The sequence below is a fragment of the Ascaphus truei genome, chromosome 3 (genome assembly GCF_040206685.1).
Source record: "Ascaphus truei isolate aAscTru1 chromosome 3, aAscTru1.hap1, whole genome shotgun sequence".
In the NCBI taxonomy this organism is placed as follows: Eukaryota; Metazoa; Chordata; class Amphibia; order Anura; family Ascaphidae; genus Ascaphus; species Ascaphus truei.
This window is the reverse complement of record NC_134485.1, coordinates 243,068,428-243,091,624: the sequence shown is the minus strand read 5'-3', so window position 1 is coordinate 243,091,624 and position 23,197 is coordinate 243,068,428. Positions and strand designations below refer to the sequence as shown.

The 23,197-nt window shown below is 40.2% G+C and overlaps 1 protein-coding gene across 3 annotated transcripts in view; it reads right to left on the bottom strand.

The window, feature by feature from the left end:
* Window positions 1-23,197, bottom strand: part of AFF3 (ALF transcription elongation factor 3) — a 508,712-nt gene that overhangs the window by 195,534 nt on the left and 289,981 nt on the right. For all 3 annotated transcript variants that reach the window (XM_075590476.1, XM_075590475.1, XM_075590473.1), the window contains one exon: window positions 3,651-3,702. In XM_075590476.1, the coding sequence (XP_075446591.1) occupies window positions 3,651-3,702 (52 nt within the window). The remainder of the gene's footprint in view (window positions 1-3,650; window positions 3,703-23,197) is intronic.

Below are 23,197 nucleotides of genomic sequence, written 5' to 3'. Positions count from 1 at the left end.
CCGTAAGGGAGTTTATACTTCAAAAGAAAAGGTTACCATTAGAAATATGAGTGTAGGAATATAATAAAAAAGTGTTCTAGACCACGGATAAAATGTACTAGTTGATGTTAGAGGGAGTAGTAAACGAAAACAGTAGTATAGCAAATTAGAAAACACCAAAATGAATTGTAAAATTATATAATTTTTACTCTTTCTGATTGAATTTTGGAAACGAAGTTTAATTGATCAAATAAAGCTGGGAGTGCCTTTCATCGTGTACTTAGGGCACACAAGATTGAATAAGAAGAACGTAGAATGAGGGGAGCAGAATTGTAAGAAAATGAATATTGGGAAGACTGGGGACAAAGAAGGCTCCAAGGAAGTTGGGAGAAGAAAAGCAGAGTCCCAGCATGTGGCTGTAGCCTACATAAGGGCCATGACCAAACAGCCAGCAGATACTCAGCCCCAGTGTCTACCTAGGGCTGGACATATTTAACACCACCCTGGAAGTCCCATAATAACCAGAAGCGCAGATCACAGCTTGTTCTGGGTTCTGGTCCAGCTAAGGGTTTAGTGGGATATTATGGTGGTGGAACTGCCGGGCTAGCCGTGATTGAGATGCAACAGTAATCAGGGCGTACACCTGCCTAAGTGAGATTAAATGGCTGGCTCCATTTGCCAGCTGTGCAGTTGGGCCTAATCAGCCACCGCAGGGTAGGGTAAATTGCACACACAATGAAAATACAACGCTCACCAATATTATATGAATGAAATAATGAGGGTGCCTAAATTGCCTGAAATGGCAACTGGTGCTACCTATGTGCTTAAATTGATATATTTTATCAGAAAAAGAGAGTAACTGGATTAACCAATTTCCCTCCACAAAGAAGCACATTTAGTGGTGCACTCAAAGGCAGTTAAAACATAACTTTTAATTATATCAAAATAATATATGTCTACACTTGCTTATAATACAAATTAAAGTGTGTAAGTTTAAAATAAGGTTTACAGGGAATGAACTGAGTCCATGTCTCAATTTAATAGATGCTAATTGGCCTGATATCTATAGAGATAGTAAGGTAATGCATACAAATATACACTCATTAGCCTCTGTCTAAATAATCTGCACCAAATAGACATGTAGTGTAGAGAATTGTGGTAACTAACTAAATATAAAAGTCACGAGGAGCATAACGCAGCTCCAACATCACTGCATAATATTAATGCTAATCTAATCGAAATACACAGTTATACACAGTGTGTCAATCAGTTCAATGTTCATGCTCACAGATGGTATATTGTCATTAACCACCATATCAAAATAGATCTACAGCGGATGAACATGTAGCATGAGCATATAGTATCTTGGTAAACTGTGCTAGCTATCTATATATAAATGCCATGAGGAGCATGACGCAGCTCTAACATCACTGCATAATTTTAGTGCTGATCTAATCAAAATACACAGTTGACCATAGTGCATGAAACTCAATAATCACATACAATCAAATAAGGCTGGTATGTCGTTAAACGTACGAAAGTGAGTGAATGCTGAATGTAGATGGATACACACACCCAAAGGCAAACTATGTAAGTATTAATGCCATGCGGAGTACAGCTCAGTTACAAAGTTGTTGCTAGATTATAATCAAAATGACTGAATTGGGTCTCTCCACTGCTGCACATACAATGCAAATACAAATTTAAATTACATCCACCCTCTCATGCCAAATATATTCACTCCGTGTGAAATACACATACCGCAGACCCACTAACCAGAGCCTGTGAAGTGGGGAGACAGAATACGGGTAGAGAATATAGTAATAGTAAAGCCAATTGGTCGTAATATGATTGTAGTGCAAAACTATACACAGTATCACAGAAGTGAATGCATGCGAGGAAACAGAGACAGAGTACTTCCCTGTAATGATGTAAGCACGTCGTACGTCCTACGCGTTTCTCTCCGAGGGTGGAGCTTCATCAGGGGGAGGGGAAGTTGCATGTGTAAAAACACTAAGTATTTATATGTATACACACTGTACCCAGTGGATATAAGGAGTTAACCTGCTCTGCAAATCAGTGTCAAATATATTGATGGACTTGCCTTCTGGGCAATGACTGTGAGCAGAAGAAAGACCATTGGACACTGAGAATATGACGTCAAGGAAAGAGGATTTGGGAATATAGTGTAGATATATTGTAGGCTGGGAGGATCACGTGAGGAGGAGAGACCCACAAGGAAGCAAAAAGAGGACCTGTCTCGAGGAGTCTGGTTGCAGTGCATCCAAGCCTGGAAGGACAGCACTTGTCAAAGACAGCAGAAAAGATCCAGGAGAGAAAAGGAGCCCATGTAAGCTTGGGTTCCAAGCTGTGAGTAAACCAAATGAATATGAATCTAGGGGATTGCCCCTACAATGCATCAGTATCCTTTGAAAGTACCCAGATAATACATCTTTGTGAAGTATCAAGCCTGCAATTTATTTTTAACACAAATGACTCTACATGAGCTCAACTCTGTGCCGACACCAACAGTGGCCCACCTGGACTGAATAAGTGACACTGTGGGAGATTTGCATAGAAAGGTCTATTATTCCGCTATATGTATGAGTACCAAAAGTGTTGCATATGGTCCCCCTAATTTTAAGGGCCACTGTATGTGATTCCAGTGGCCGCTACTATACCGATAAAATAGCGTTATTCATAAGATACGAGCCCCGCTGCATTGTCTGACTCCAGCCTGGTTCTTTGCAGGCTGAATATTCTCTCTTAGGTAGAGGGGGGGGGGTGTACTCAGGACCCCACATATTAATACATATAGGGAAATAAAGAGGGATTACATAGTAATGCAGGTTACCTCAGTCAATGGATCAAAGGGAGGGGCCCTTCCTAAACGGCTGGCTCTCAAGAGCTTTACCCCAGGTTTTTATCTGTGTTTTAACGGTTTTTATGTTTTTTTTACTTTTTTAAGGCTGGCTGAGCAGTTTGTTTACAGTTAATAAAGCTATGTTTTACCCTCTTAAATTGGTGTCAAGCTCCCCTTATTGTGTTTGAAGTCAGGACATGACAGGGATCGTTGGCCTAGGCCACTTATATATGAAGAAGAGGTTACTAGCTCTGGGGAGAAGAGGGATGACCAAAGTTGGGAGAATATATGGAAAAAGAGAAAAAAAAACACAGAGAAGGAAAACGAAATGGAACATAATAAATGGAGAAAGACAAGAAAAATGGAGAGAATAGAAAATAAAAGGAGGGACAAGAGTGTAAATCCTATGTACTGTAGGTGAAGTGCTATCATACTGTTGTCCACATTTGCTATGCGGTTCCATTACATAATACACCTTCTAGTACGAAAAGGCTCCTTGCAGCCAATTCACGTGAATGTCTTCCATTGCCAGAAGGTGTCTTATGGCGTAGAGCCGCTGAATGTCCCATATTTTACACAAATAGTTGGCAGACATACAGGTGTAGTTACAGTACATGTACAAAATACAAAGAGCCATATTTACTAAGTGATGCTAAAATGTAATGGGTCCCAAGGTGCCTCATGGCTTAGGACCACTTAATAGGTATAGCCTAAACTTTCTACTTTATGAAGATTACTTTTATCACTGCAACCATTATTGTGCCTGGTGCAAAGAACATACTGGGACACAAATATGGTATAAACTTACGATATCTGTGCTGCACAATTTGTTGGGCTTCTGATCTTCAAATCGGCTTCCTCTTAAAACAGAAGAACAAACATAAGAAAAGACTTGTTAATATTTGTATAATCACCTTTGCTTTTATTATTAATAGGACGAACACAGAAATAGACTTTTAAAGCAGCAATGCCCCCCAAAATATTTTTTTTGTTTTAACCTAATGCAGGGATGGGGTAATTTTTTTTGTAATTCTTTACAAAATCTATAAACATAACTGCCGGTGTCACTAATAAAAAGCCACAATGTCACCTCCTGATGTTGCACCTTTCTATTAGCCGCAGAAGCGAGCACTAAGCCTGAAGACATTTTGTGTCTGGCCGTAAAATATTTTTGTGCTGTTCCCACACCACAGGAACTCGGGAGGCGGAAGGGCGGTCTTAAAACATTCTGCAATTATTATTCTGATTCATGTAAATGAATTAGGCAGCACAACAAGAACTCAAATGACTAAGTTGCATAAGAGCTGCTCCATTCACTAAAACAAACAAATGCTTTTGGGCATTCACACTTAGTGAGTCTAGGTGAGACATTATATATAACCCCAATCCTTCATGGAGAATTGTAGTGTGTGGTATTATATTTGTATTACGCTAGTTGAATTCTATGAAGTCTTTGTCACTATGAAATTTAGTTTGAAGTTTTCTATAAAGTTTGAGTTAGGTTACATAAAAATGTAATGCCTTTTATACTAAAAAAAAAAGATGAAAATATCTGCGCTACAAATTGTACATATATTAAAGTGAAAAAAGTGTGTCTCCTTCAATTGTGTCAAATAAATAAAACACATACAACACAAGTGATAACCCAGTGAAATATATAGTGCTATATTAAACACTAAATGAATAAGTCATAAAATAAAAACAGTGAACAAATGTATAAGGAAAAACTTTTACAAAAGTAAGAGTCTGCTGCTGAATCACTCCAGATGGCTCAACATCTGAGATGGCTAGTGAATGAAAAAAAGAGACAAACAGCGCACAACTCATAGAGTAGAAAATTCAATTATATTGAAAAAGTGAAGGTGGTAATAAATGCACGTACATCAACTTTGGAAAATCAAGCAATAAATGAATTATGGCACATGTTACCAACTGAAGTCAACGTCATCAAGAGTCCTCCTCCGATAGATAATCCAGCACAACACCCCACAGTGACAGATGGGACCTGCTGACATGTGATATCCCCCAGCCGCTCCTACATTCGATTTTGTAACTGTGTCCCGGTGCCTATGGAGTCCACTCCTGCTTCATCACAGATAGCAAACAGAGGGACACTCCCGCTCCACACATCGGTATGTTGCATTGCAAGTGGTTGGCATTTTTCACTCATTGATTTCTGTCTCTCACCTGTGCATGTTTAGCACTTTTGTAATTTATACTGTATGTATTTTATCTTCATGATTTATCTTTCACAGTCCATATGTATCTTATATACTCTGTATACATTGTCTATGAAATTGTACCTTCACCAACATTGTCTTTATTTCGTTTCAGTGTTAGTGATATAATTGTTTTAAGTATTTAGTTTATTAATAAAATGTATTTTAATATGGTTGTATACACTTGTGATTAATGATGTGGTACTCCTGTGAGGATCTAAGTGATTGGTGGAACTATCCCCCAGTTTGGACCAATCAGTGATCTTCGCAGGGTATTTAAACATTGGGCTTTACCATGTTACATTATCCCTGAAGAAGTATTGACGGAACTCGTAGAATATGTTTATTTGCTACATTGACACTTTGGACTACTTTTGAGAACTTATACTCATCCCTGTCAGCGTCTGTGCAGCCCGTTTTTACATCTGACAGTCACCTCCATATGACGCGGGTCTAGTGACGTCTATCGGGCGACTGCACATATTTTACCAGTGGGACTTGCTTCCAGCAGCTGTTTGATCTGGCACCTGTGTGAGGTTTGAAACCGGGACGGGTTTCTGACATACCGATGTGTGGAGCGGGAGTGTCCCTCTGTTTGCTATCTGTGATGAAGCAGGAGTGGACTCCATAGGCACCGGGACCCAGTTACAAAATCGAATGTAGGAGCGGCTGGGGGATATCACGTGTCTGCAGGTCCCATCTATCACCGTGAGGTGTTGTGCTGGATTATCTATCGGAGGAGGACTCTTGATGACGCTGACTGCAGTGGGTAACATGTGCCATAATTAATTTATTGCTTGATTTTCCAAAGTTTATGTACGTGCATTTATTACCACCGTCACTTTTTCAATATAATTTAATTTACTACACTATGAGTTGTGCGCTGTTTGTCTCTTTTTTTCCTTTTATATTAAGTCTGCTGTCTCTGCATTATCTATGTTACTGCAACATAAACCATTGTGTAAATGGTTGTATAAATATTATACATGTATTAGTTATGAATGCATTAGTAATGATATGTACACTGGCGACACACTTTATTCGAGCTTGGCTAGTCCCACGAATTCGGGTATACCCGGGTGTATTGAGGTTTGTGACTGTTTTCTGCCCGAGTGCATTGGGTTATTTTCCAGGCAGGGATTGAAGCATTTTATTCCCGCTGGCTGCAATACTGCACAGTATATATATATATACTGCATTACAATTCATGAATTTATGCCATCTGGTAGACACGCGAAGCATTGCAGCCTATTAAATCCTAATCATTATCATTTAACAGATCAGCCGCCCATCAGCCAGGCATGAACCCAGGCTGGGAAGGCAAACGCAACGGGGCTTGTCAGAGGTGAGGAGCGGCGCATTCCAGGTATCTGCCAGGTACATACTGGGTATTTGCTCGAATAAAGTGTGTCGGTGCAGTATATTATAGTTGTCTTTCACTTCACACAGTATGTTCAATCATATGACAATGCTGTCCTTCACTTGCAATACAGTATTTAAAAAATCTCACTGCAAAAGAGCATGAAGCAAAGATGTGCAAAACCCCCAAATTCGGACAAAAACTGCCAAACCAAATTTACTTGAATGGACCTGAAGGACTCATATGGCATAGTATAGTACATATGGGTCAAAAGATATTTCCATTGCCAAACAAGAAAACAAAAGATTATTTTCATAAATAATATGCTACTACAGTACATGCGGTTACTTGATAAAGTTGGTTATTTTACTTCAGTTCTCGATCTTCACCTAATTCTGTGTCTTTTTATGAAACAAAATGTATCAGCACATAGTCCACATTGCATTTAAATGATCATGTACATTAAATTACTGCCCCAGTTATAAATTCAGTTTTACAACAGCCTGAATTCTAAATTAGTCATTATTTCAACAGTACATAAAGGCCTTTTTATTTACAACAAAATTCCTAGTTTTACGTTCCACATAAACAAACTTGAAATTGGCCTTAAAATTTGAATATGTTATGGATGGGGCTGTTATAGTACTCTTCACTTTTTAATATCCACAGAAAGTGTAGTACATCTTTATTCTGGGGAATTACAGCTTTTACTGATGTGTCTTTATTACTGTTTACCAAATAAACTACTTTCCTGGGTACAAAGTTATATTGCTAAAACTAAAGATCTTATTTCGTTATTTTTGTGTACCTATGCAACTTATTTACCCTCTCTACAAGTTGAATCAGTGACAAAGTTATCTGATGTTACATATGTTAAAGGTAAATATAATATATTGTTTACTTGGCTAAAAGGTTTCTAATGTTCCGTAATTTAACCTTTTTTTTTTTAAAGCAATTGATGTCTTCAAAACGTCAGTCTCCAAAAAGAAGCTAAACGTTTGCCAGTAGCCAGTAACCTGGAACCAATATTTTTAGGGTTATTACACCTAAACTATTTGTATCTGCAACTTTGCAAATCAGCTACAGCACTTGGCAAACAGATGAAAATGTACCAAGAATATAGTTTCTTAAGCCTGTTAAAAATTGAGACATTGTTAGAATTAGGGTGAAAACATACATGTTAAAAGAAAGTAGGTCAAGTCTGTCAAGAATCATTTATTTAATCTCGGTTGGCCTCAGTAACTCACAGCACCAAGTACATACTACTTTGTCCTTGAAGTCCTTTCAAGGTTACATACAATCAACAACATATATATCTCATGGAGATATGCTAATAGACAGTTACAGTGGTGCACTGCTAACCATCAGCTGGTTTAACTAATACTGCTAGAGCTGTGACCTAGAAAATCGGTGGTTGTGGGTTCTAATTCTGTTGGGTCTGACACCATTCCAGTCATTAGGGTTGTGCCTTAGACTTATCAACTCTATATAGTTGGTATGGAAATCCTTTTAGGAAGTGTGGAATGGGACTCATTTAGATATACTTTGCATAGCTCTAAGCATATCTCTCAGGTTACCTCAGGTGTGCTTCTTCTTCAGCACAGGCATGTCTATCTCGGAATCTGACTTTGGATTCATAAAAATCCAGCTGGATTGCATTCAATGGCGGATTTGGATCAATCTGCTTGGATTTCTTGGAACCCAATCAGCAGACGGTATATGGTGAAGAGGGATCGAATTTGGTCTGGAAACTCCAGGAAACAGATTTGGACCAGTTTGCCAACCTCTATTGAAATCAGCTGAGAAGATTTTGTTATGTATAACTGTGTGACTTGTCTCCAAAGAGAAGAGGGTAAAAGAGAGTGCAATGTCTATTACCAACTAAAGGTCTACAAATGGAGGCAAAAGGAGAAAAATTGATTTGTTTAAGATCACAAAGGTGAGGCTGCAAATGAACCCAGACGATTGCTAAAATACAACACTACTTCTCTCACTTATACTGTACATGCCAATCCACATAAAGTGAATAATAAATGTGACGGGGTTATAAAAAAGGTTGTATATTTTATATTGATGCTGATCAAGAAAACATAATATGCAACTGAACATACTATTTAGTGCTTACATATATGCCATGTCGCAGACTTCCTTCACCACACATTTATGCTGTCCTGTTTCAACTCTGCCCTCTCTCAAGCTAAACAGCACTGCTCACTCGACTGAAACAGCTCTCACTAAAATTACTAATGACCTCTATGCTGCCAAAGACAGAGGTCATTACACTCTGCTCATATTACTCGACCTCTCTGCAGCATTTGAGACTGTGGACCACCCCCTTCTCCTTCACATTCTTCATACTCTTGGTATTCGTAACAAAGCTCTATCCTGGATCTCCTCTTACCTCTCCCATCGTACTTTCAGTGTCTCTTCTGCTAACACCTCCTCCTCTATCTATCTCCCTTTGGGGGTGCTTCAGGGCTCTGTCCTGGGACCTCTTCTCTTTTATCTGTACACACTTTCTCTAGGTGACCTAATCACATCTCTTGGGTTTAAATATCACCTTTATGCTGATGACACACAAATCTGCTTTTCAACTCCCGACCTTACACCTGCTGTATAGACCAAGTTTATGAATGTCTCGCTGCTATATCATCCTGGATGGCCTTCCGACGACTTAAACTTAACATGTCAAAAATAGAGCTCCTCATACTTCTCCCCACACTTCTCACTGGAGGGGTTAGCTTTAGTGGGACTCTATCTGCTCCAGTGTGTCTCGTGGTCAGTTTGCAGCAGCCATTTTACACACCTGAGGCTATAGATCTAGAGAAAATATTTGGACAAATTGCCCAAGACTTGTTCAAGTTAAAGACTGTGTGTGACAATTCATCAGGAAAATGCTATGCTTCTAGTTCGAGTTAATGCCCTAAAGGCCAAACTGGATTCATTACTTCTCCAACCTACAGTATGGTGCAAACTTCTACTGGAGGTGCAGTATATTCACCACCACTACCTAAGGACAATGCTACGGGGTGAGCACTAGACCACTGTTACTCACACAGAATGTGGGGTATAACATACCTCTTCCAAAATTTTATCATGGAGAACCCAAAAATATTGCTGCATTCCACACACAATGCTTGTTACAATTTTTGATTAAACTGATTCGGCTAAAGTGATTTTCGTCATTTCTAATCTAGGAGGAAATACCTTGGCCTGGGCGAATCCGTTGCTTGGCAAGGATAACCCAACAATTCAAAATGATGCTCAGTTCATGCAACAATTTAGACAAATGTTTAAAAAACATTATGCAACTCGTACAAAGGACATTGAAATGCTAATCTTAGGTCAAGGGAGTCAGGATTTTTTCACTTACATGACTCACTTTAAACAATTTACGACAAATTGGTTGGAAGAATCTCTGGTGGCGGTTTCCAACTTGTTTTAAGTGAGGAACTTAAGGATGACCTTGCCCAGGTTTTGCCTGCCCCAGCTACTATGGCTGATCTGGTCGATTTGACAATTCAACTGGACCAGCTGTTGAATGAACGACGGTGCGGATGACGGAGAATGGATGCTCGTTACCCACAAACCACTAGAATTACAACTGTCAAGGGTCGAAGGAGAATCCACAGGGAGAGTCTGTAATATCGGATCAATAGAGATACACATTGGTAGCTGGAACCAGAAGACTGGATCCACGGTTGATATAGGCAGAGAGATCAAGAAGGAGCAGGAAGATGGAGTAGTCTGACGATCCAAGGTCCGGGCAGGTGGTAAACAGAAGAGTAGTCGATCAAGCCAAACATCAGAGCAGGGAGCAAGCAGCAGAGTAATAGGATAAGTCGGAATCATACCAGGATTTCGCAAAAGTCAGCAAGTCTGGGAGCTTCCAAGCAGCAGTGAAACAGAGAACTTAGTAAGCTTGTTTTAAAGCCCTGAAGGAAAGGACAGGTGCCTTTCTATAGGCCGTGGGAAGTCGGGTAGTGCAGTTACTATAGCTGTCCACTGAGGACCTGTATAGAATGACGCAGTCCCTGTGTGTGGGCCCTTACATCGACAACCATGTGCAAGCTTCATCACCATAACCCATTGAAATTGGGATGAATAGGGGCCCTCTATCCTCGAGGAAGAGAAGACAAAGACAAAATGAGAGCCTATGCTTATATTGTGGACAAAAAGGGACATTACATAAAAGAATGCATACGACTAAAGATGGGAAACGAGACAGCTCGGAAGTATGTAGGAGTGCACCTCTGAGCATTAGTCCCGTAGAAATCAGAAGTCTTAAACTAGAACAGACGGTGGATCCACAAGCACTCCTTTTGTTATCTGTAGTTTTTGTGGGATCAGACAGTTTAGCTTTGGAAGTACTGGTCAACTGAGGATTGTCAGGAGACTATATGGCTCTACAGTAAGCCAGGGTCCACTTCATACCCATCTTTTTATAAGAAAACCCGGAACCCAGATTAGTAGAAGGATCATTGTTGACGTCTGGGGACATCATGCATAAAACTATTATGTTATGCATTAAGAGTCAGGATCACTCAAAGTACATCCATTTCGATTTAAAAAATGCACCACATTTCAAAGTGACCCTGGGCATTCCATGGCTAACAATTTTCAATCCTGTTATCGATTGGCATGCATGGGAGATATCCTTTCAGTCTCGCCTTTGTCAGGATAAATGTGTCCAAAGATTATTCAGTTTGATGCTTAATAGCAATAGTACACCTTCGGAACAATTCATGGCTAATTCTAATCAGGAGCTACCCGAAGACTATTAGGACTTCAGGGATGTTTTCAATCCAGTGGACACAGAAGTTTTGTCCACGCATCGGTCCTATAATCGTCCCATCAACCTGATTCCAGGAAAAGACGTACCTCATGGAAAAATCTATCCCTTTTCACCTAAAGTAAAACCTGGTCCTGAAAGTATACTGTATATCGATGTAAACTACGGAAAGGTTTTATATGACATTTCACGTCACCGGCAGGGACACCTCCGTTTTCTGTAAAGAAGAAAATGGTGGATCATTGCCCCTGTGTTAACTATCAAGAACTTAACGAGATTACCATCAAAACTGAAACACTTCATCTTTTTCTGGATCTTATTGACCAAGTTCAAAATGCGTCCTGATTTTCCAAATTGGATTTAAGGGAGGCGTACAATCTGTTGAGGTTCCAACCGGGGGGTGTGGGGGGTGGGGTGAGTGGGAAATGGCATTTAAAATAAAGTATGGACACTGAGTATTGTGCGATTTGGACTTTGCAATGCCCTTCCAGCATTTCAGTTTTTTATTAATTACATTTTTAGGGAGCAACCTGGAATCTCCTTGCACTGTACCTGGATGATATTTAAATTTACTCGGAACATGTGAAACGTGTACTTGAGGAATTGAAAAGATTACGAATACATCAATTGTATGGCAGACTGGAAAAATATCCTTTTGACATTACAGAGGTGAAATGCCTTGGGTATATTCTGACTCCTAATGGCGTGTCTATGGACAAAAGGAAAATTCACGCTATTCAAGACTGGCCTACTCATAACGTTATGAGGTACAACAATTCCTAGGTTTGCTCATTGCTATTGTCGTTGAATACCAAAATACTCTCAGGTGGCAACACCTCTAACTAACCTCACTCGTAAAGGAGCACCCTTCAAATGGACCTACGAAATGGAGTCTGTTTAAGCAATTAAAAAAGAAATTTGGCAAATCTCCTGTGTTGGCTCAGCCAGACACCCATAAAACTTTTGTCCTCTAAAATGATGCCTCCAACACCACTCTTTAGGGCATTTTGACACAACACGATGAAGAACAACGTTCTACATCCCACAGCATACCAGTCACGAAAATTAACTGGTCCTGAACTAAACAACCCTGTATACGACAAAGAACATTTGGCAAACAAGGAGGGGTTCAAACATTGGTAACATTACCTGGAAGGTGATCCCCCATTCCGTCAAAGTTATTACGGATCATAAAAACGTAATATTCTTAAAGTCTGCTAGGTGTCTTTGTCCAAAGTGGATGTTGTGTTTTGCACACTTTCTGTATATTATCTCATACCGACCGGGAACTAAACATTGGAAGGACAATGTCTTGTCCCGTTTACACACCACCGATGAGTACCGCCCTGAACCACTGACGATTTTAACGCCTCTGAAGGTCATTGCGGCTATTGATCCGACTGCCTGGGGAACTCAATTACAGGTGCCACCCACTGAGAAAAGAATTACAGTTCATTAAGAAACATCCCGAATGCACCCCTGGAGTTGGAAGATTAATTTACAAATGGATGAAGATTTATGTACCTTTAAAAAACCCATGAAGAATTGCTGAAGTTGTGTCATAACACCCAATTAGCAGGTCATCCAAGAGTACAATAGACTCTCAAAGTCATTCATTGTTGCTTTTGGTGGCTGCAAATGAAAAAAAAATTGAAAAATAAGCCCAATGCTGTGTAATATGTGCTCAAATGAAGATGTCTCAACAAAAATCTTATGGACACCTTCGCTGTTTGGCAAAGGCATTCTATGGATTTTATCACTGGTCTTCTGATATCCTAAAATAATGTGGTAATCTGGGTAATCATAGACATGTTTTCTAAAATGTGACACTTTGTAGCTCTACCTAGCCTCTGCTCTGCTCCGATTTTGGAAGGTACTTACTTACAGTTTTGGCATTCAATTACTTTACTACTCGGCATTTCACCCACAGACTATTGGTGAAACAGAGCGAGTAAATCAAATACTCGAACAATAGCTCTGCAGTTATGTAAACCCCCACAGGATAACTGGATGGATTTCTTTCCATTATCAGAGTTTGCATACAACAATCACAGTTATACTCTCCCTCCACCGCGTTACTCTGTTTTTTTGTATCATCGGTAGGCATCCCAAAATGCACCCAGTTTCATTGACATTGCTAGACACAACCAAAGACGTATCCACTGTAACCTGGAAACTATTACTTTTCAAATGGACCTATAAACACTATACCAATAAAAAATCAAGACCTGCACCTCAGTATATGGTACAAGATAGCGATTGGCATTCCACTAAACACTTGAGGATTGCGAGTTATCACCCTAAATTAAAACCCAGATTTATGGGCCCTTTTCCAGTTGGCCGGAAAATCAATCCCATTGCGGCTGAGTTGGGATTGCTGCTTTACTGGAGAGTTCGGCAGAAAACAAAGACAAAGGGAGCGCGGATAAATAAAAAGTAAATCGTATGTATAATAAGGTGGGCTGGTTTAAAGTATAGCCAGACTGATAAAGCTTCACTCCAGTGCACAAGGGTTCAGCCCGAACAGAACCCGAGGAAGCTTGAATTATAGCGAAACCCGTTGTTCTATTCACCGCCGGACTATTGGACCTACGAGGCCACCGTAGGAGAGAAGCAGAGCTTGCGTTCCAGCCCCCTGAGTTCCAAGTGCCGCCCGGACGCGGAAGTAGTGCGAGTAAGATCTGAACGCCACGGTCTTTGTCATCTGCGCCTGGAGGTCTTCAATTTTTTATTTTTTATGTAGTTTGTGAAGTTTAATAAAGCAGGAGCTTTTATTTCCTACTCCCACTGCGACTGAGTCATATTTTGGTGACATTTATGACTAACCCAAAGGAAGAAGGATTCGCACTGGATGAAGTGTATCTAATCAGAGGATTCACTGATGTGCCTGTACTCACACGGACCCATGTGAATATTATTTTATTACTTCATATACTTTACCCTACATCTCTGCCTTAGGTAACATCAAGGGACACCCTGTGTGCGGCATTTACTGTGGTGTTTAACCCCTGTGCTGCACCCGGGTGGAGAGTCAATCCAGCTAGTCTCTTAGCTGGGCTGTACTTTAACCCCAGCAGCTGATCACACAAACTGCTTTCTCATTATCTCCACTCTCCCTGTCCTTGTGATGTGAATTTTGAGGAAGTTGATCCATCAAAAGGAATCTAACTACAACGACCACACCCGGTAAGGAGAAGATTGACCCGGTGACCTGAGACGAATTGAAAACCCCGGGCTGAGGAGGACCAACTCTCCACAGACACCGGGACAGGAATCAAGACCCCCTGATGCGCATGTACTCACATAAGCCCGTGTGAATATCTATATTTATTATTATCTTTATTACACATCAACACCATCCCCGTTACAAGATTCCCGCATGTGCATTGACTGTGGTTCGGGCTGAACCCTTGTGCACTGGAGTGAAGCTTTATCAGTCTGGCTGTACTTTAAACCAGCCCACCTTATTATACATACGATTTACTTTTTATTTATCCGCGCTCCCCTTGTCTTTGTTTTCTGCCTTTTGATTGGGGATAAGGAAATATCCCCTATAGGGTTCGAGCAGCGGACAGGGGTCCTCTAAGACGATCACAGAAATAGTGATTCACGTGGGGTCCTCTGCATGGTAATATTTTCATTACATTATTATCACCTCCTTTGAGAGAGAGCGCCCAGGTACTTTGTTTGCTTACTGGAGAGGACATCCTGTATTTCATGTATCACTGCTGAAGAGAGCCATTCAGGCTCTTTTTCCCAGAGAAGAACCATGTGTGGTGACAGAGGATGGTACCAGGGAATAAGAAGTAAAACATTTGTGTATTCGACTTAAGCGATTAGAATACCTTATCGATTGGCAAGGTGACAGCCCTGAGAACTGTTCTTGGAAATGAGCCTCTGACATATATGCATCTAGGTTGGTTCAAGAATTTAAATCCTTGCAACGTACTAAGCCTGGGCCCAGAGGCCTTTCCAGAGGTGGGATACTGTCATGTCCCGACTGCTAGTATGCAAAAGACCTCGCCTGATTCCCCAGGACTAGTATCTTTCGGCCACTCCGGTTTTCTGAGGTTTATCGCCGACTGTCGTGCTATTTAACCAAGAATGGTTTTACTTCCTTGCTACTGCAACTGTTTACTTTGTTCTTGGACTCGGCTTGTTGCCTGATCCCTTTTTCCTGTTGCTGGATCTTACCCATTTGTTTTTCATCCCCTCTCGCTTGCTGGATTCCCTGTTGATGACCCGTGCCCATCTCACTTCTCTTTTGACTCCAGTCTGTTTGGAACACTGCCTCCCGGACTATTCTCTTCTACACACGGAACCCTCATTGCATCTGGACCCTTCCTTGCTCTTGGACTCCTCATCGCATCTGAATCCCTCTTTGCATCTAGACCGCTCCTCACACCTGGATTCCTTCTCCTACCTGGTACTGTTTCTCTATTTACTTTCCATTGTGGCACCTGGGTGCTCCCAGTGATGGTATTCCATTGGCTTCCATGTGTCTTGTGATCTGAATTGTCAAAAATTACTTCTTTTTCTCTCACTCTCTGCATCTTTTTGCTATAACCGAGACTTGGCTCACTCAGTCTGATTTCACTGGAACCTTCCCTCTCATATGGTGACCTTTCTTTCTGCCACACTCCACAACATTATGACAGGAATGGAGGTGTGGGGCTCCTCCGATCCTCAATCTGCCATTACCGAACCATTTCTACAGTATACATGCCTCTCTTTATTTTCCTTCCTTTAAGGCTCACACTGTCCAGCTTTTTTCTCCTCTCCAAATGGCGGTCAGTTATCACCCACCTATCTCTACTCATACCCCTTCTGTCTTTCTCTTTGACTTAGAAGAAAAGACAGGATTCATTCTCTCCTCTAACTCCCCTTCTCTTCTAATTGTGTTTTGACACATTGATAACCCTTCTCTTCCTTGGGCCATCACAAATGGACGGCAGCCAGCACCCAAGGATAGAGACAACCTGGACCTGGTTTTCACAAATAACGTTTTGCTCTCTGATTTCTCCATTTCCCCCTTTCCTCTCTTTGACCATCACCTCCTCTAATTTACTCATTCAAAGTTCTCCACTTCTTCACCTCCAACTGCCCCTCATTTCTGCAGTTACCTGCTTTCCATTAATCTACCGGCTCTTGACTCCACTTTGCACTTACCTGTCTCTCTAACTATTGTCCTATATCCCTCTTGGCTCTAAACTCCTTGAACGCCTTGTGTTCTCTTCCTTACTCCATTTTCTCACCACCTATTCTCTCTTAAATACCTCTACAATCTGGTTTCCGCACTGCACATTCCACTGAAACAGCCTAAAATAATTAATGACCTCCATTGTGCCAAAGACAAAGGCCATTACACTCTTCTCATACTACTCATACATAAAGGAAAACCTTGAAAAGGGGTTTATCACTCCGTCTAATTCTCTCGCTGGGACACCCATACTTTTGTACCTAAAAAGAAGGGAACCTTTAGACCATATATAGACTACCGTGTTCTGAAGGACATCATCAAGAATAGACCCATTTCTGCTAATCCCAGAACTGCTGGAACCAGTAAAGGACGCCTCATTCTTTACCAAGTTAAATCTTTGTGATGCCTATAACTAGTTTACATACGGGCTGGTGACGAATGTAAAATGGCCTTCCATACATGGTTTGGACACTTCGAATATTGAATTATGCCCTTTTATTCTCTGCAATGTTCCTTCCACCTTGCAGCTTCTTAAACTATATTTCTTGGGATATTTTAGATCAGTTCCTGGTAGTATATTTTGATGACACTCATTTTTCCTAGTGACCCACAACTACATGAAAGCCACATCAAGTAGGTATGTTGCCACCTAGAATGTTTTCAATAGTATGCCAAGCATGAAAAATAATTGTTTGCAGTCAAAAATTGAATTTCTAGGATATGTGATCTCAGAGTCCGGAATAGCTATGGATGAATGAAAGATTCAGGCCATATGAGTGTGGCCATCTCACATATGTGAAATCTGTGCAGAGATGTTTAGGATTTGCTAATTTTTATTGCCACTTTATTCAAGAGTTTATGCTTATGGTACTTCAACTGACGACTCTTCTTAGGAAACAGGTTTCCCTTTCTTTGGGAACGCAAGTCAAAACTGCTTTTCTAGAATTACAAAGAAGATTGTAATTGATGCACCCTGACCCACAGCAACCATTTATTGTAGAAGCAGACGCCTCAGATTCAGCCTTTGGTGCAGTTCTATCCCAACAATCTTCTACAGATTCCCTCGTCCATTCTGTCGTGAAAGCTGTCCAATGCTAAAATTAAATATACAATTATGGAAAAGAATTGTTGCCCATCCGAGAAGCGTTTCTTGGATGGAGACTGTGACGGTAGGGGGAAATATGGCTGCTGTTTATAAAGGTTAAGTCTGCCATTACCCCTACCTGTCAGTAATACTTTGGTATTGTATTGTATGTTATGTATATATATATGTATGTCTTTGCTTGGTTCCAGCACCTCAGGAATCAGGGGTTAATATGTTTGCATAGAATTGTTGCAAATGTTATGTTACAGTCCTACCCACCAATCAGGGCCAGCATGTAGGCAGCTCTTGGCCCTGAGTGTTGCAATATTATGTTTTAAGTGTATAAAAAGGTGGGAGGGAGACCCTAGCAGACAGAGCCTGCAGAGAGTTATAGAGGTGTTGCTGTGACAGGGAGAAATTGCAGTGTCCCATCAAGCGCTGGTCTCAGGCCTGAACACCAGCCCTGTAGGCACGGGGCAAAGAAAGAACGGGGGAAATCTCTGCAAGTAGGTCCCTGGGACTAGTTAGGCAGGGTATCCCCCAGTTTCCCCAGTTTGGTATGTGTGATGTTTGTGTCTTTTGTATAGTTGTGGATATGTTTTTCCAATAAATTAATTTTATAAACTCCCGTGTTCTGTCTGGCGATATTGATCCCTGGTATTAGTCATGGTCTCCTGTGACAGAGAAATCTTTTGGAGTGGGTGTAAATGAGGTGGAAGTACTGTATGGACAGATCATATAAATGTAACACAATTACAGGCTGCCCGATATACCAATTACCGTCTCCACGCTAGACTTTACATTTTTCTGTATCCGATTTAATGTAACTTACAAACCAGGGAAGAACAATGGAAACGTGGATGCTGTTTCACATAAAGATCCACCTATAACATTACTGATATCTTCAGAATTTGTTTTACCTTATGCACATGAACTGGCTGCAGTCCAATCATGTGACATTTCTTCACCATGTAAGACATACTGAAAATATTGCTTTTCTAAAAGAGTTCAATGTAGACGATCCTGTCATTTCAGGATTTGGAGTGTCTGTGGTTTTTCAATAGACTTTATATCCCCATGTGACAGAGCGGCCCTGTAGGTGAGGTCAGTTAGGAGTCCACAAAATGCATTTTGGGCTGCACCAAACCGTGGCTTATTTCTCCACAAATACAACAAAACATTGGGCACACTCTTCCTTTAAAGCAAAACACAAAGCATAAAAAGAAAGCCTACTCCCCCATGGGAGACTTACTAGATCAGACAAGTCCACGCTACCTGACTGGCTATCTAGGCCAGTTACAAGCCCCAAATCATACAAAACAATATCTGGGAACAATATAAAAAGTTCTTATTTGCATGTGCTGGTCTGGCGTCTCTGGTTTCTCCAGGCAAATGTCATATGCAGCCGTTGAAGTCCTGTTGCTCCCAGAACCTCTCTCAGGTCCATTCCTGCCCTGTTTGTGCGCAGGCTTTTTTGTGGTGCGGGGCTTTGGGATCCCATTGTTCCAAGGCAAATCCTTCTGGGAACAGAAAGCCTGGATCCCTGCAGGCTAGGGCTTGGTTAGTGCTAGGTGTGAATCCAGCAGGGTTACAGGCAGTCTTCTGTGACCCTCCTTTGTAGCTGGATCAGGAACACTGGCACACAGTTACTTCCTGCTTTATAAAGGCATCTCAATTAGGAGTTTGTTTTACAGAGCTCAGGCAGGAAACCTGGCACCAGTGTGTAGTTAACTTATCCTTGCAGAGGAAGGGCGTTAACTCCTTCACTCCCTCACAACCCTCTAAGGCATTGCGCTTGCAAGTTCTTCAATGGTACCATGATCTACAAACTGATGTAGACGAGTGGGTCAAGACAGGCAAATTGCTCTGAAGATGTTTTTGATGGCCACACCTTCCACAAGATGCTGCTCTATTCATTCATTCCTGTGAAACTTGTGTGCGAATGAAACAAAGGTGACAGCGACCAGCAGGATTACTACAACCAACTGACTGTACTAATCGACCCTGGACCTGTATCTCTATGGACTTGAGCAATCTTCTGAGGGTGCTACAGTAATTCTAACAATCATCGATTCTTTTTCTAAACTTGCTCACTTCGTGCCATTTCCTTGTTTGCTCAATGGCTGGTCAAGGTTTTCTTCAAAGAAGAATATCGTTTACATGGCCTCCCTTGTAAGATAATTTCAGACAGAGGAACTAACTGAATTTTCCATGTTTGGTCTGAGATGTGTTGATTACTGGATATTCAAAAATAACTGATGTTGGGCTATCGCCCACAATCTAACGGACAAACCGAACACTTGGAACAGTATTTTCGGTGTCTTACTAACACACACCAGTCAGACTGAACCGCTTTCCTAGCAACTGCGAAACTTTCTTATAACAATTCCCAACATGCATCTACTACCAACCATAATCGGAAAAAATAGTGCAGAGCACAGCGGTACAAAATGAAGGGCTGGATGGAAATGATAAAATTGGACCTTTAATGGGCAATTGAAGCAACACACAAAGGTAAAACCTCTAATGTGTTTTACGCTGTAAAGAAGCGTTTTATCAAAGAGTACTTTTTTCATTACTATGCACTAGAGATTGCTACATATGCTTTAAACCTCTATAAGTGGTTCTGGTCTAAATTGAGTTTTATAACAGCCTTCAAAGTCCTATAGAAGGTCATCCTCTAAGAAAGGTTTTTGATTGCACCATCAGGGATTTGTTTTCCCATTTCATATCTACCAACTGTAGTTCATTCTTTACCACCTTTGCATTCCATGCAAAGATGTTTCCTCCTGAACAGGAATGGTCTCCTGCCCTGTGCCTCTCCTCACTGGTATCTACTCTGCAAAAGATTCAGCAGAGTGTAGCAATTCAATTACGTCAAGCAAAAACGCCCGCTCCTGTGTATCAACTGGGTGTTCGGGTGTGGTTGTCCACAAGGGACTTACCTTTAAAGAACTCTCCAAAGACATTTGCTCCTAAGTACATGAGACTATTTTTGGTCACTAAGAAAATTGACCCTGTGGCCTATCGTCTCCAGGTAACAACTTCCTTGAGGGTACAAAAGAAAAAAGCAAACAGTGCACTGAGGATCAGTTTGAAAGCATTATATTAAATAAAAAGTCCACTCAATATGGACCACAAAATAAATAAAAATAACACAACAATATTACAATACTAAGACCATAAAACTTACAATAAGTATAGGTGTGAGTAGATCAGGAGCTATGAGAAGCAATGCCGATAAGTAACGCCGATATAAACGTCCGGACCACGATCTCCATCAGCTGAATGGAACACCAACTGTGACACCAACAAATAGAAATGTGCTAAGCAACTAAGCAACCTTGTGTGACCTCCAAGCATTTCACCTGTGCATGCTTCGCTAGGAGGTCAAGTACAGAGGTTGCTTATGCGTATTAAATAACCCCTTTAAACCAATCACATAAGCGAGTATACAAATATATTTACTGTAAAGTGATACATTGTGTGGCATATAAGTTGGAAATTGTTACATCAAAAAGATCTTGTTTAGCAACTGATGGCATTTCAGTGATTTTCAAATGAATAGGTGTTTTCCTTAGAATTTATTTTGGATTTTCTTGTGGTTTTAAATGATAATTTGTACAATTTTAGATTCAGTGGTGAAAACAGTGGGTACAAGATTCATTTTCTAGACTTGGAAATTTATGTCCAAAATAAAACCTTATGCACAAAAACTTTCTTTAAAGCTGCAGACCAAGCAATACCCTACATATGATTTTATTTTTTTAATAAATCAGTTTTGTACTATGAGAAAATACTTGTAGATTTTTTTTACACAACTCTGAATGACATTTTTTATGTATTATACTGTAACAAGCATTTTTTTGTTTCTATAGCAACCATTTACAAAGTCACTTGCGCTTCCTCTTCTGAAACAGGCTCTGGCACACCCCTTTTTGAGCCTGACCTCTCTCTAGCAGTGCAACAATTGTATATAGTGACTGCATGGTAACATGATCTATCCCACAGAACTTTGCATCTTTGGTACTCTTCTGCTGCACTGACAGCCATTTAGTGAACTCTCAAGCCTAATCTTCACTGGTCGATCACAGGAGAACGAATCGATCAGCAATTTAGCTAATTACTTATCATTGTGTGGATTTTATTGATGCACATATTAAAGGGGAAAAATAAGAACACAAATAAAATGGCAGTTTGGACTGCTGCTTTAAGGATACCAATGTGAATTCCTATTTACACCCTCCAACTGCCATGATAAGAAATGGGTTAAGAACATCCCTTATAATCAATTCCTCAGAATTAAAAGGAATTGTACAAATAATGAACAATTCAATGAACAAGCAGTGTTCCTCAGAAATAGATTCCTGCAAAAGGAATACGAATAAAACCTAGACATGTCTTGAATAGAGCTAAAAAGAGAAAATTATGCTCATTCCTACAATATCTAAATAAACAGAAGAAAACAGAATTTTTGGGGGGATATACAGTCTAACAGTGGTGACATCATCCGACGCGCTATGCGTAGCCCGGCTCCCCGATCGCGTGAAGTTTGTGGGTTTCCCTGACAGCTGCTTGCCGGTGAGAGACTCTGACCACAGGACTCTGAGTGTATTGGTTTCCACTGCGCCATTGGTGCTGCTTCCCCTGAACCCCTGGGACACTAATACATTGTGGTTGGGGCCCAGCAGAGGCCACCCAAATTGGAGGTTAACAGGGAGATGGATCATCTTATGTGTGGACCGGCAGTTACAGCTAAGCAGAAACCCTTACCTGTTATAGGTTTATCCACAAGGCGGTCTAATCATTGTATGTATGAGTGTGCATTTTTAAGTTTCTTCAACTTGCCATTTGTATCAAGTGATAATATACTATGCGGCATGCGCTTCTGCTTTTTGTTTTTAAAGTCTCTGGAACCTAGTTTATTCCGCAGAAGCTGCTCAGAACCCAGAAATAATTGAGCCATCTAATTGAGCCAAATAATTGAGCCCATATCCTTTTTCTATTTACCAGGCTTCATTGTATTGAATTTTATCCTATATTAGGAATATTATTGCATGTTTAGTTTTATATATATATATATATATATATATATATATATATATATATATATATATATATATAATTTATTTGAAGTGATATACAGGTATGTATCACTTTACTTTAAGTCAATTAATTTATATTATTGATTTTATTTACATTTCACCAAGAAAGGCCTTTTATAGTTTCATGAATTTGATAATTTGTCATTAGGGTCAGTACCAATCAAGTTATTATCAAACACTAAGTAATGTTATTCACTTTATAAAAGCATTACTATATATTTTTTGTTATTTAGGATAATGCAAATCTTGATAACTGACAGATTTGTTAATTTAATTAATTACACACTATAGATTTAAGTTTATTATTGTCAATGGGCACAATTTAGATCCACTCATTTTCACTTTAATAATTTTCCACATTTAATATACATTCATTATTCAAGAGTACATACTTATTTGATACCATCACTGTATTTTTGGGGGTATGTATTTATTTATTTTTATGTCTGGCCAGTAATCTATCAGTATAGTTCTCCATTATTAGGTATTGCATCGGCTGTATCTATTTCCAATTGTTATGCCATACAATGTATCACTTTAAATGTATTTGTATATTTGCTTCTGTGATGCGTTGTGATTGGTTTAAAAGGGCTAT